A 14,079-nucleotide genomic window follows, 5' to 3' on the forward strand; every position below is an offset into this window, starting at 1 on the left:
TCTGTTTGAGACTTCAGAGGAACCAGAGTGGAGGGTGAAATGATGACAACACAGCAGCCAGAAAGCTTTGCCATTGAACCAAGAGGGCTCAGAGACCCTCCTGGTAAGGCTTTATCCATGTGAGTGGGGAAAAAAACCAAGACAAGAAAATCTCCTTTTTGTGCTGAGAAAGAACCCTCAAATACCCACATGAAGCACAACAAAGCATGCTCATACGTGCAAGAGAAGTAAGCAGGGCTTGGTTCTGCTCACCACGCTGGGAGCCAGCCACCTTTCAATCTGCTGCTGAGAAGTGTTCCAGCTGTGGGGTTTACAAAGCCACACTACATTTAAATCAAATTTGATCCCTTCCACTTGCTGCAAGGCAGCGGCAGAGAGATGGAGCCCAGCACCATGCATTGGGTTCCACACAGTGCCTCCTGCCCTAGGCTGGTTCTGCACACACCCAGCCCTCCGTTTGGGAAATTGTAGGTGATTTTCTCTAAGTCTGATGTGCATTAAGCTCATCTCCATTCCTGTGCTCACAGCATTGATCAGTAACAGCTGTACCCCCGCTGTTTTGGCATTTCACTTCTATCTAATAGAGAGAAGCACATTGATTTTGCTGTTATCAAAATCCCCTTGTATTTGCACAGCCTTTTCTCCTCCTGCAATTTTCTAATTCCTTCTGGAAAACATGTTACACATTGTCAAGATCAAATTCCTGAGACATCTTGTTTAAATCAAGGGACTCTCAGCACCTTCTGTTTCTTTTGAATATCCATCTGTGCAGTAATAACAAATCAGAGTGCTGCTGGAGTGGGAGGGTGTCCACAAGGACCTGGGGCTGCACTCTGCTCACTGGGGCTGCACAGCATCAGGGCTCATTGTGCTGATAGCGCAGATCAGCAAAAGGCCTCTTTGTTGGGCACATGATGAGTTCTCACCTGGCGCAGCCACAAAACAACAAGAAGCCTAAGGTTTCCAACCCACCTTCATAGTAGCATGAGTAAAATCACAAATACCCCACTTCACGTACCTTATAGCAGCCCCACACAGGCACAGGCTGTTTTCCCAGCTCTCCAGCCCACCTGGATGACCCCCAGCCTTGCACTAACTTCAGCTCCTCCTGCACAACGCAGGCCTTGGTTAGGGCAAACACCTGCTCAGATCTCAGCCCCACTGACCAAGCAGCCAAGAGAATTTGTTACACACCCAAAGACTTCGTAAGGCTTTCAAAAGGAGTATTTCCCAGTGGGGGATTATATGCAGGAGAGGGCAGACAAGGCCATACTCCAGCTGGGCTTTGCACTGCTCCCCATCCCTCAGGCTCACAGGTGCTGCCTGCCCTGCAAAGCACCTCACCTCGCCTACCTAATTAGCAAGGAATCAAATTAAGGCAGCAGCTCGTTATATTTTGCAGTGTCCTTTCCTACAATGGCTTTTTGCTAAGCTAAAATCTGGTGATAAACAGGGAACTTCTCCCAGCTTGAAGAGATAGCATCGTTATTCTGTAACACGCCTGTAATATCAATATTAATATAACATTAAAGATTAATGCACATATTTGTATTAATAATTAATAATATTTCTCCAATATTAATAAAACTGCACTCAGCATTAGCATGGATCTCCTAAGTGGAGAGGATGAAGGAGAGCACTACAGCCAGAAGCTGATGCAGACCAGGCCTGCAGTTGCTGCAGGGTCACAGCAGTGGCAGCCAGGAGCAGGGCTGAGAGCTGCTGCTGTGATCCACTGTGACCATGTGGGGATAAATGGAGCGAGAGGTGGGGACACACACACATCTGGGCTGCTTCTGTGTTCCTTCCTAAAAATGGAAGCCCAGGGAGAACCTGAGCAAGTCTTAGAGGGTAAAGCACAATGCTGGCATCAGGAAAGGAGCCCTGGGCTTGGTCTGCTCTGAGCCAGAAAGGTGCAATGCTATTCCTCCAGTCTCTCCAAATCTCGCTATTTTTCCAATGCCAAAGCAGCAGCTCCAATGGCTGCTTGCTGCTTCCATGGGGGCAGGTGCCTGGTGAATGCACTGGGACATGTATCCTCTCAGCAGTACAGGTGTTTGCTCTAGTGTAGCACGCGAGCTGCTCCATCCCATCACCACCACCAGCAAAGGCTCTGACTGTTGAAAGATGAACAGCTTCCCTTTCCCAGAGTCAGCATATGTTTGCATGTCTGAGAGCAGAAATGTGTGAACCTCACACAAACTATCAGAATTCCATCTCCAAGGCCACAAGTAAACATGGAGTCGCATGGTACTCCATAGAGAACCCACCAACTGCATGTCTGACAGGCTGAAGGCTTTGAGGCATGTGCAAAGACAAACCTCTCACATTAACTCCTCCAACATTCCCCATCCTCCACCTCCCAGAGCACAGCTTGGTTGTGATAACAGGGATGAGATCACAGGTTACACTGAATAAAAACTGAAAACCACAATGACAAAATAATGTTATAATATTAAAATAAATCAAATAATATACTGCCATTATTCTGATACAGAATTTTTACACAGCAAATTCGGTACATATACAAGAAGTCAGGCAGCCCATTACAATAAATGTCAGGGTTCCTTTTTTAATATAAACTACATCTTAATACATAGTTTGGGATGATCAGGTAGTTTTACACCAACTCCAGTAACAAAGACTTTTCCTAATCTCAGAGTATTAAAATAACAGAGTCTTGTAATGCTTTGAGTATTGAAGTGCTTTGGTTCTGTCAGCCACTTTTTAAAAGTGTAAAATCTACATCTATTGGTTAAACGTTTAACATGGAGGTGTGCCTAACTTACAGATAGTTATATTAACCAAGGAGTGAAATGGAAAGGTGGGTTTTTGGTCATTGTCATATGCTTCACTCCGTATAATTATTCAAATATCAGTTCAATTCAAGCATTCCGAAGTGTAAAAACGCAGCCAAAGTTTTCCAAAGGTGATAACAATTGTGGCTGGTTTCATTCTGGGGTTAAGCTGGAGCCACAAAGACAACAGGACTGTCCAGCAACAGAGCTCCTGATGTCTGAAATCTGCACTGCGCAGCAAATCCCGCTTCACCCACCCCAAAATGAAAGTCCTTCAGAAAACTTTGGCCGCTACAGCACAGTACGGCATCATCACTGTGATGTTGGTGAAGCAGGGAAGGATGGGAGAGGGGTCCCCAGCGAGTACCTTGCTCATCACAACAACAAACAGAACACGGGTGGCTCCTCCTCACCAAGCAGCTCCTGCTAAAAGAAGACGTCTTCTTTCCTGAAGTCCGGCAAACACCTGAACTTGCTGGGTGATGCCCGCATGCAGGCCAGGCTGGGGAGGCAGGGGCAGGTGTGGTGCATCCGCCGCCCTGGGAAGGGAACCTGAAACAGGGAATTTGGGTGTCAGCAGGGCACGGCCACGGCAGAGCTGCGGTAGGAGCGCTCAGAGAGCAGTGCCCTACAGCCTGTGCCACTGGCAGGATGTGGCACCATAGGGTCCCACAGTGGCCGGCTGTCTCTGCCCAGTGCCCCTTCCCACTTCCCTGCACCTTACACCCCAGCCCAGCCTGGGTCACCAACCGCAGAGCCTGCAGGAATCGCACCTCTCAATCACAGCTCTGCTGCTGGCAGGACTGACTCATAGCAGCCTCCAGCAGCCTAAGTGATATGTTCTAAACCCTCCATATGCATAGCTCTGGGTTTAGGATGGGTGATAGCAGCACGGTGACACATAGACACAGGAGGGATGCAGGGTCTATATGCAAGGTGCATAATAGCAGTGATGCCACCTACAGACGTGCTGCAGACCCTGCCCTGTGATGCCATCAGATTGCTAACAACATCAAGCTGACACCATCTAGTTGCTGAGAAGGAAAGCAGAAGGGGGGGAGCTAATCGCCAGATATCTGTAGGTTCCTTGGAGGTCTCCAAGGTGTTGGTGTGGCCATGGGGTCACCACTGATGGGGACACAAAGCTCTGTTCTACCTTGTCCCAACCAGAATGTAGCTGAAAGATCCAGAGCCTGCAGGTCTGCTGCCTGTATCCCCACCAGGGGTGAGGATGCTGTTACATTCTGCACATCACAGGGCCTATAACCACAGGGGCTATGACCATTTGCAGCCCTGCACCCCAGCCCTACTCACCCGGTGGCTCAGAGGATGGCACTCCTCTCCTACATTGCCCATCGGTGTGCACATCCGCAGGCTGCGGATCCATAGGCTGACAGCACAGCACATCCCTCCTCCACACTGCTGGTCTCTGTCGCAGGCCTGCGGTTCCAGAAAGTGAAATTGTTTATTCTGTTTGCATAAATACTTTCCACCCATAGCCAGAGCCTAAGGGAGCTCAGGGAGATGCGAGGACACAGGGCACCAGACAAATGGAATCCCATCTTCCAGAGAAGCTAAGAATTGAAATTATCCATGAATTTAAAGACTTCTAGAGACCTATTCCTTATAGCTTCTTATGGTAATGTCTGATGGTTGAGTGCCTTTCAAATGCAAGTGCTTGATAGTTCTATTAGCCAACTGCAAGTGGAAGTAGATAAAATACAAGTTTAAATAGGGAAGGTATGGCTGTTACCAAGAATTACATGTAACTAAAAGAGGTCCCGAATGTATAAATGAAATGTATTTGTGTGAGTGCCCATGCCCAAGAAAATGTGGTAGCACACACCCTGCAAGAGGAAACTTAAATTATTAGTCACTTATCCAAAGCATTTTGTGGCCTAGATAAGCACAAACTAAAATACAAGCTACTGGGTATATTTCAAAAACCAGAAACCATGAAGTGCAATCAACGTATTAGGGCTTGGAACAGGTTACGGCACATCTTTCTTTTTGTTGACCAGAAGATCATCAGACTCTCAATCATATGAACTCATTGCCAAAGCAGTGAGAAATTCTGTTAGTTAAAGGCTCTGATGATGCCCCAACAGTAGGGTCAGGCAGCTTGCTGCTCTCATGTCTGGCAGTGGGGCTGAGAGGCCAGAGGCACAGCAAGAGGCAGCTTCTAAAAATGCACCTAAAAGCCAGGAAGGCTGCGCAGCAGGACAGTCACTGAGTCAATGCCTACGGGTCTCACCTTGGGATCTACGTGATAAATGCCAATAGATTGCACTCCGCTGAGTAAACATTGCACTATTTCAAACAGCAATGCCAGATCAGCGAGTAATTTAGGGAAAAGCTGTTGCAATTATTGTCAGTATGTGTGTAACCCAATGGCCAGCACTTCTCCTCAATACATGTAAGGAAGCAGAGCTCTGCGCCGTGAGCGAGCCCAAACACGCAGCGTATTTACTTAAAAGAATAGCGTGGCCATAAAACTACCAATGCAGCCTTCCAGGTAGGTGATGTTTGTTTTCTTTCTTCTCTCTCTCTCAAAATAAAATAAAACAGTTCCTCTGATAGTATAATTTTACCCTAGACACAGGACCGATGGTCTTGGAGTCGCTTTGCCCACAGCAGAGCAGTGCAAGGGGTGCAGAACAGTTTGGGGAGAGGCAAGCAGTGTTGAACAATGCTATGGTTTAGAACTCACTTTCATGCACACACATATATTCATCTGCCAGAGCTTTTAAGGTCCCCCTTCCAAAATGTTTGATGAGCTATTAAAGTATGCATCCCCACTGCTGCTCACAGCGAGCCGCAATGTGGGTTCACCCCAACCCTCTCGCCGTGCTCTGGGCACAGCTCATCCCCCCTCAGTGCCCCATTTCACACAGCTTTGTGGAAAACACAGCCTGAGAAAAAGTCCATGAAGAAATGCTGGCTCCAAAGCCAGCGGAAATCAGCACGTGAGCTGCCACAAGGTTCTGTTTGAGTCTTAAATTGCACTTTGTCTCAGAGGATGTGGATGAGAACACATATGTCAGCTTCCACCTGAGATTTCCCTTTTCATTCGGAAGCCAAAAACCCATCAGAGCAGCTTGAGCAGAAACACGCTGCAGTAGTTACCAATGGAACATTTTTAGTATAAATGTTTTTGATTTTTTAACGCTGTGTGTCTTTAATCTATGATTCAGAGCTTCGCAATTATTTAATTTATTCATTATGCTTTAGAGGTGTAGCCACAACCTTAACGACAGGCTAACGTTCACCCGTCCTCGTTGCTCGAAACAGTTCTGTTGAAAAGGAACATTCGTTTTTCAACTACGGAAAGATTCCTTCCTGCTGACACTCAGCTCCGTCCCGGGAGCTGCTCTGGAGTCCAGAGACACCCGCAGCCCGCACGGCCCCGCAGTGCCTGGTGCTTCCAGCAGCCATGTGAGCTGCCGAAAGAATGCCAGAGCTGGGTCACCGACCCAAAGCAAGCAAACACGAGAAAAATCATTTTACTTTGGAGTGATGCAACGCTTCGGGTTAAATAATATCTTTGGGAAAAAGAAAAAAAAAAAAAATCACAAGCAAAGTAAATCTCAAGCCTAAGCACACAACAACAACAGAGGACTCGCTCGCAATGAGGAAAAAAAAGCAGCACGGTAATACTTTAAAAAAAAAAAAAAAAAAAAAAAAGCAGCGTTTAGCGGTGATGGCAGTAGCGGTGATGGCAGTAGCGGTGATGGCAGTAGCGGTGATGGCAGTAGCGGTGCCGCCGGGCAGCACACGGCTGCAAGAGCCGCGCGGACCGCGAGCCGGGCAGCGCCGGGGGCAGCGGGAGGGCCGGAGCCCCCGCCCCGCCGGGAGCAGCGCCCCGGGCACAGACCTCGTGCTGCGCATCCTTCGGCGCAGCGCCCCGCGGGTCCCGCCGCCACCCGGACATTTCTCACCCCAAAAAGCCCCCTAAGTTCTGGTGTCGCTCAGCGCAGGGAAACCCCCAGTTCCGCTCATCCCCAGCCCCAGGGAGCCCCGCACGTCTCTCTGTCGTTTACCCACACGAGTCCCAGCGCCACTCCGGCGCCCACACAGCCCCGCGACCCCCGTCCCGCTATCGGTTATCCCGGAGACCCCCGGCCCGGCACCCTTTACCCCCGCACAGCCCTCCGCCCGCCGGCGCGTCCGGCGGTGCCGTCCCGGTGCCGTGAGAAGGCGCTCACCCCGGTGATGACGGCTCCGCGCCCCGCGGGCAGCAACGCCAGCAGCAGCAGCAGCGCAGCTCCGCGCAGGCTCCGCATGCTGCCGGCCCCCGGCCCCCTGCGCTCCCCGCGGGCGCGGCGCGGTGGAGCCGTCCCGGTGCCGCCCCGGCCGTTATAAAGCTGGGGGCTGCCGTGCCGCGCCGTGAGTCACCCCCGCCCTGGCAGCGCCGCGGGACGCCGTGCGCACCCCTCCGCGGAGCCGGGGCGAGGCGGGGGGGGCACCAGCGGTCGGCTGGGGACAGCCCGGGGCACGTCGGGGGGGCGAGCCGCCGGGTGTCCCGCTGCGGCCGAGGGACATCCCCGGAGACATCGCTCAGTGGGTCCTGGGAGGACGTCCCGCAGTAACCGAGGGCTATCCCAGGGAGCATCCTACTGCGAGTAGGGAGCATCGCGTGGCATCCAGGGGACATCCCAGGGGGCGTCCTGCGAGATGTAGGGAGCATCACACAGCAGGTCCAAAGGGACCTGCAGCAGGTGGGAGACCATGCTGCAGGTTAGGGCACATCCTAGGCTAGCAGTAGCCCAGAGTGGCTGGTGACAGCCTGAAAATCACCTCACATCAATGCCCGAGTCCTCTCTGCTTTTGCTCCTGCAGGCTCTGTGGTTCTCCAGTTCCCTCCAGTCCAGCTTTGGAGGAAGAAATGAGAGGAGTGAGGTTGGAGACCCTCGGCACTGCTTGCAGCCCCAGCAACACCACAATAGCTGATCACCTCTGTGGGCTGCTGAGGTGGAAGGGTTGATGGTGCTGCCTTTGGGAAACTCCAGCCCCTCTGGAGAGAAGACACCAAAGTGCAATGAATGTGCAAACTTTCAGAGAAGCAGTGAAACACACGCAGAGCTCCCTTTTGTGCCCCTCACTGTATTTTTGTCTCTGTTTTCTTTTCCTTATTTTTCAACTCTATACTTTTTCACCTTTCCACTAATCCATCTCTATCCCCTTTCTGCCTCCCTGTCCTCACCTCGCCCATCCCCCCCTCCCACTCCCTCCACTTCACCCCTTCCCACACGTAGCTCCCTGTTTTCTCAGATTTTTCAAATTCTCTTTTTCCAAACAGGAAGGCTGAGTCTTTGCGCAGCCCGTATTTACACGATTCCTGAAACAGTCTCATTCTTTGGCTGAAGTGAGGCTAAGTGCAGCTGAAGGGGAGCATATAACGCACTTATTGTCTGGGCACAGCCCCGCTCCGCTCCGCCCTGGTCGGGAGCTGTCGGATCGATTTGTTGGCGGCACCCCCGGGGGGGTCGGGCTGTCTGGCACTGTTTGCATTACAGACGTGGCCTTTTTGGTGCTTATGGCTATTTCGTAAAAGTGCACTGAAGACAAATACGGTCTGAGTAAATGGAGTCACACTCCAAGGATGCTTTAAAAGCAAATTGGGATAGGCCAATTTTGACGCACAAGAAGTATTAAAAATAACCAGGCCGGATTTGTGCCTGTTGTAAGCCCACGTGGCTGGCTTGAACCATCACCAGCCGAGCCAGCTGAAGGGCGCAGTGTGTTTGAATTCTTATTTGTATCCTAGAAACAAACAACAAATAAATAAATATAAAACATGAATTATTATGTCCATAATGCCCAGGTGCCCAGAAGTTAAAAAAAAAAAAAAGTACAAATGATCATTCTCAGCTTCAAAACCATAGCAGAACTAATGATGAATTAAAAAGGAGGAAATAACGCTATGGAGCTCTACATCGTGGACATCATTGCTTGTAATGCTGTTTGCACCACAGGTGTGATGTGTGAGAGGCTGCCAGCCCAGGAGGTTAGTGCTGTACCCTGGGAAGGCTGCAATGGACTTAACATCCATCATGATGCCATTCTTCTCACAACCAACACGTGCTAGAGCTTGTTTGCTGTTTGAAAAGATCTTACACGTCTACACAGCCTGTAGGTGACTGCAAAATTTTTATGAAAAATACATTGGGTCCAATTAAATGGCTGATGTTCTAAAAAAAGTCGAAGCTTGGGAGGTGAGTCTCCATATTTCGGTGCTGTTACATGTAGGGCTTCTGTGGAGCTGCACCTTCGGCTGCTCAGGAAGGATTAAGTTTCAAAAGAAGGAACCCCAAAAGGCCAATTTTCAGATCACCTTCCTAAATCTGCTGAATGTCTCCTATTGTAAAAACTCAAACATCAGAATTAGGAAATACCATTCTGAAATACCCACGCTATGTTAGATTTGACACAGTAAATTGATGATCACGTAAAAGACCTCAGCTCTTGAAGATGCCTATTTTTAGCTCCCAATGGGGTTGGTAGCTCTCTCTAATTCTCCTTGAAGCCTCAATTTCACTGAAAGCCAACTGTCTGTGAGTAGGCATTCAGATAATTATTTGGCCTATTCAAGTGATAATGCACTACAGAGTTTACAGGTTCCTGAAAAAACTAAGAATGGGAATAAGTCAGCCATTGAAAAAGACTATTTTCTCATAAAAGAACTGAGAAAAAGCAGGCAATGTGAGACAGGAGAATTAACTTCTTGTCCTAAAAACTCTCCTAATAACAATAGCATGTAATTTGTTCGATCTTTCACACTATGTGTCAAGCAATGGGCGGAATTCAGTGCAAGATTGCTGACTCCAGAACAGGAAGAATAGCATCACCTGTATCAAGTGCTTCGATGGACAGGTACAGGACCATGACCAGCCCTCCCCAGGGCAGCACGCTCTGCTTTTCCCTAAAAACTGCCTCTACTGCACACTGTATCTGCTGCAGGAGGGGTCCAGCATGCGCTGCCTGCAGGCAGCAGTGTGAGGTTAGCATGGATTTGCCCCACCATGGGCCTTGGCCACCAGGAGGGGACAGCTTGCTGCCTGCAGGCCAGAGCCACGGCCGTCTGTTATGTGGTTACTGCACCACGGACTCACCTCCAGCACCAATTAAACCAACTGGTTAAATGAGTCTTAAGAGATTTGCAGGTTTTAGGGTTAGAAGAGGGCAGTTTGGTCTGGGTTTCTAAATGCCATTAGTGAATGCTAAATAGGCAGAGTGAACTTTTTGTTGAACAAGAGCATACCTTGAGAGAAATCAAACCTGGACTGAAAACAGTGAAGACTTCACCACCTCCAATGGTAAACTGCTCTGACCCTGAAAACCTCATTTCCAGTTGAATTTCACCAACTTGGAGCAGCAGGTGATATCACACCCTCTAGCACCACAGGTTTCCACCTTCTGCAAAGAAATACAAGCTGGGAACAAGTTCCACAACACTTCAGTGGTGACACCGGGCCCTCTCATTCTCTTCCTCTGCAGCCAGGCTTTGCCAGCATCACAACCCTCAGCCCATCCCACCCCCAGCCTTCCCCAGCACACCCACAAACTCCGCCAGGTCTCTGGTGTTACTGCAGGCTCTTCGCTGTGGAGGAACAGCCACTCAGCTCTGCTCTGCGAGCTTCACAGAGCCACAAGCTCACCGACAGAAGCAGCCCTGTGAGCACGGGAATAAAGTGAGTGCTGAAAACATCATTAGCCACCAAAAAGCATCCAGAAATGTTTTCCTTTCTGAGGTCAGATAAGAATAGTTGGGATGAGCTGCTGTTCTAGCGGCGTGTTCCTCGCACTCCTTGTGTCTCATTACGCCGCTTTTCAGGGCCGTTGTCATAGTAGTCTGCGAAGAACCTTATGTAAGAAGCAAGATGATGGTTCTGCAGCTTGTTAAAAACGAGCATTTCACAGATAAGTGCTAATGTTCTAGATTAGGGATTCTTGCTCCCTTACCCTGCGCTGGATCATGTAAGCACATGAATCACTTTGATTGCAAAGCACACATCCTCCCATCAGCTCGGAGTTGAAGATTACAGTGTCTACTCATGAAACTGTGGCATAGACCAAAAATAAAAATAAAAAGCTGCAATCACGCAAACAGAACTACCAATTCCTTGTTTCTCGTGAGAAATGACTCCTTTGACTTATACCCAGATCGTATTTACTCCTCTACATTCGTGTCACTGCATTTCCACATTCCAGGGCGGCACAACTGCAAGTGAATCAATGGGATTTATGTGACGGGCAGGGACTCACTGCCCTTCTGCAGCTTTCATGTATGTCTTTTTAAAAAATGCAGACCTTTTGCCAAGAAAACATAGTGTTGCTTTGGGGAAGCTCACTGGACTTTGGGGAAACATTCTTTTAATCTTCGTTCTTCCCACTGATTGCTTTGGGGAGAAAGCTTCTTTCCTCCAAGTGCACACCAGCACAGCCTCCTGGCAGCCCCAACTCATTGCAGGCAAGCAATTGACTGGTGGGAAGGGGATGGAGATGCTCCTGCCGTGCCACTGCCAGACTTGGGATGCTCTGTTCAGCTCTGCTCCCACCAGGGATGGGTCATTTATTGGCAGCTCAAGGCCAGAGGACACACCTGCTTTCCGACCTGTGCCTTCAGCTCCACCACAAGATTTTTTTCTTGTACTATCTTTTCCATCTTTCTCACTTCTGTCCTTTTTCTCCTCCTTTTCTCTCCCTGCCACCACTGCTTAAAGGCAGGGCTTCCACTCAGCGCCAGAGCTGCAGTACCACTGAATTCCTTTTTCTCCTTTTCATCCGTAAGTGAGATTGCTCAGAAAGGTGAAAATCCCAGCGAGAAGGCACATTAGCAAAAAGCACACACTGAAAGCCCTGCAGGGACGGCTGCAAACTGCTTCACCTCACCAGAGCCATCCCCAGTCTGGAAACTTCACTCCTTCTTCTAAATGTGAACTTTGAGGACTCTAACATCTCTCTGGTGACATGCATCTCCAAGAACTCCAGAGTACTGAGCAAATTACATGCTCCTGAATCACTCCAGCCATGGCTGGGGTGACAACTAACAAATGTCTGCCTTCCCAGGCCCACATTAAAGAACAGCTTTGGATGGGAAAAGGACTAAAACCCTGGCTTGGTAGTTTTGGGGCTTTATTGTGGGCTTTTCTTTTTTTTTTTTTTCCTGTTATTGTTAGGATACAGAAAATAAAGCGCTGACATGGACCTTGGATCTCAGTGTATTGGGGTTACTATGAGGGAAAGCCGTGGTGTCTTTCTCATCTCCAGGAGATTAGCATCTTCTCATCTCTCCCAGAGACACTGGGCTTGGCAGGGAGGTGGCAGTGGAAGGCTGTGGGTGCAGCTCCCACCCAGCTTGCAAGGAACGAGTGCGACCTCCTGCGTCACCTGCGGGCGAGATGCTACAAAGGACAAATGACCCCACTCACCCTCCTCGCTCTGATCTCCTGCCAGCTCTCGTTTCCACAGCCACTAGTGCAAAGGGCAGCTCGTTGTTGCAGGAATTCACATGGGTTGCTTTTATGGTAAAGATCAAACGAGAGCAAAACCCCAGCAATGCAGCCTGGGGCTGGCTCCCTGCAGCAGCGGTGAGCGCCGTGCTGGGAAGATGTGCTTCATCCCTTCAGCAGCCAGCTATCTGGGGAGATGGACCACAGATGGGGGTAAAGCCCAGGGGCACAAGGCCATGATGTTTTCCATGCCTCTCCGCTCACCAAAAGCCAACATTTCCTATCCCCAGAGGTCCCACAGAAGCATCGCTGCCTGAGGCAATGTGGTCATGGGGATCAGCTGAGTGAGACCATCACTGAATGAGAGCATCGCGTACTTTCTTGTTGACCTGAGAATATACTCACACTACAGCTCTATTTTAACCCTGTGCTAGGATGATAGCAGCAGATAAATCCTGGTGGAAACCAGTCCAGCCACTATACTTGCAAAAACACGTTCTCACACATGCGGTAGCATCACCAGGGTGAGTGGCCCTTTGCCCTGGGAGAGGGGCTGGGTACTTGCCAGTAAGCAGCCACACTCCTGCTCTACAGGCTGCATTTTCAAGTGCTGTGTAGCAAATCCCTTTTCAGCACACTGCATTGAAAATAGGGTTCAAGAAGACGTAAATAAGCCCTAACATTCAAGATGCTTGTGTTCTTTGAGTAAAGCCTCCTCCAAATTCTGCTGAGTCTGAAGAAGGCCCACAGTTGTTTTCTGCAGGCACAATGTGAGCAACCAGTGGGCTGCTGCCGGTGGAGTGCTGCCATTTGTGCTTTGCAAGTGTTACCTCTTTCATATTGCTATTAACTCCAATCATGGCCCATCTAATTCGGGAACTCCTTGGTGACCAATATATCTTGCTGCCATGATGTTCGCGTGCAGCAGCAAGGAACAGCCCATCACGTTTTCCTAACCTCGCGCCACTCCGTGTCCCTGCGGAGCCTCATTTCCTAATGCTGCTCTTCCTGCAGCCAGCCTGTGCAGCAGATAAATGAGGAACAGATATTCTTATGATTTACTGAGAAGACCACAGCTCAGCCAGGCTCATCTTGCACGGCTGGAGATTCGAGTCCTTTTTCTGAGAAGCACTGGGACATCAGATCGAGGCCCCCCAGCATGCAGTTGCATGAACCACTGGTGCAGTCAGACTCACGGATGCATGGAGCACAGTGTGCAGGTAGTGCTCCATTTCTTTCTAAAACCAGCTCTTTCTAAACCGAGTTGCTCAACTTCCTGCAGCAACGAGGAGTGACTACACTATAGATGAAGAAATATTTCCTTCAGTTTACCCTAAATCCCAGCCAGTGATGTAACCAGCAATTCCTTGTTTTGGCATTGCCGAATGCTGTGATGAGCAGGAAGGCAAAGGTTCCTCAATGGGTTCTCCAGGGGCTGCTCTAGGGGATGTTCAAAGCCACTGTGAAATCTTTTCCATTTTCCCATTTCAGTCTTCGCGACAGCTTCCATCACAGTATCCTTGCACTTGGTCTTGCCAAGGGCAGCAGTTGGAGCTGGGACACTTCCAGCTCATTTTGCTACCCTGTCTGAGATGGCATTTTAAGCTGCAACTGCTCTATGTTTAACAGGCATTGTGTCAAGGAACTTACCTATCATCACCCATACCCATCCCTTGTTTGGTCAGGACGCTGCCAAATGCTTGTTCACATCATGGTGATAATTGCCTATGAGAAAAGGTCTTCCATTTTGCATCTTCCATTGCACAACAGCACCGATCCGAATTCCTGCAGCTGACCTTTTCCTGCAGTATCCTCCTCCTATATGAATG

At 49.5% G+C, this 14,079-nt stretch overlaps 1 protein-coding gene across 1 annotated transcript; it reads right to left on the reverse strand.

The window, feature by feature from the left end:
- Nucleotides 1-2,436: 2,436 nt before the first annotated feature.
- On the reverse strand, nt 2,437-7,162 carry PROK2 (prokineticin 2). The gene is made up of 3 exons (XM_031609476.2): nt 7,004-7,162; nt 4,113-4,238; nt 2,437-3,350 (listed from the first exon to the last, which is right to left on the reverse strand). Exons 1-3 carry the CDS (start codon nt 7,079-7,081, stop codon nt 3,225-3,227), a joined length of 330 nt encoding a protein of 109 aa, XP_031465336.1. The 5' UTR covers nt 7,082-7,162; the 3' UTR covers nt 2,437-3,224.
- Nucleotides 7,163-14,079: the final 6,917 nt, after the last annotated feature.

This window comes from Phasianus colchicus, chromosome 11 (genome assembly GCF_987193195.1).
Source record: "Phasianus colchicus chromosome 11, bPhaCol1.hap1.1, whole genome shotgun sequence".
Taxonomy (NCBI): Eukaryota; Metazoa; Chordata; class Aves; order Galliformes; family Phasianidae; genus Phasianus; species Phasianus colchicus.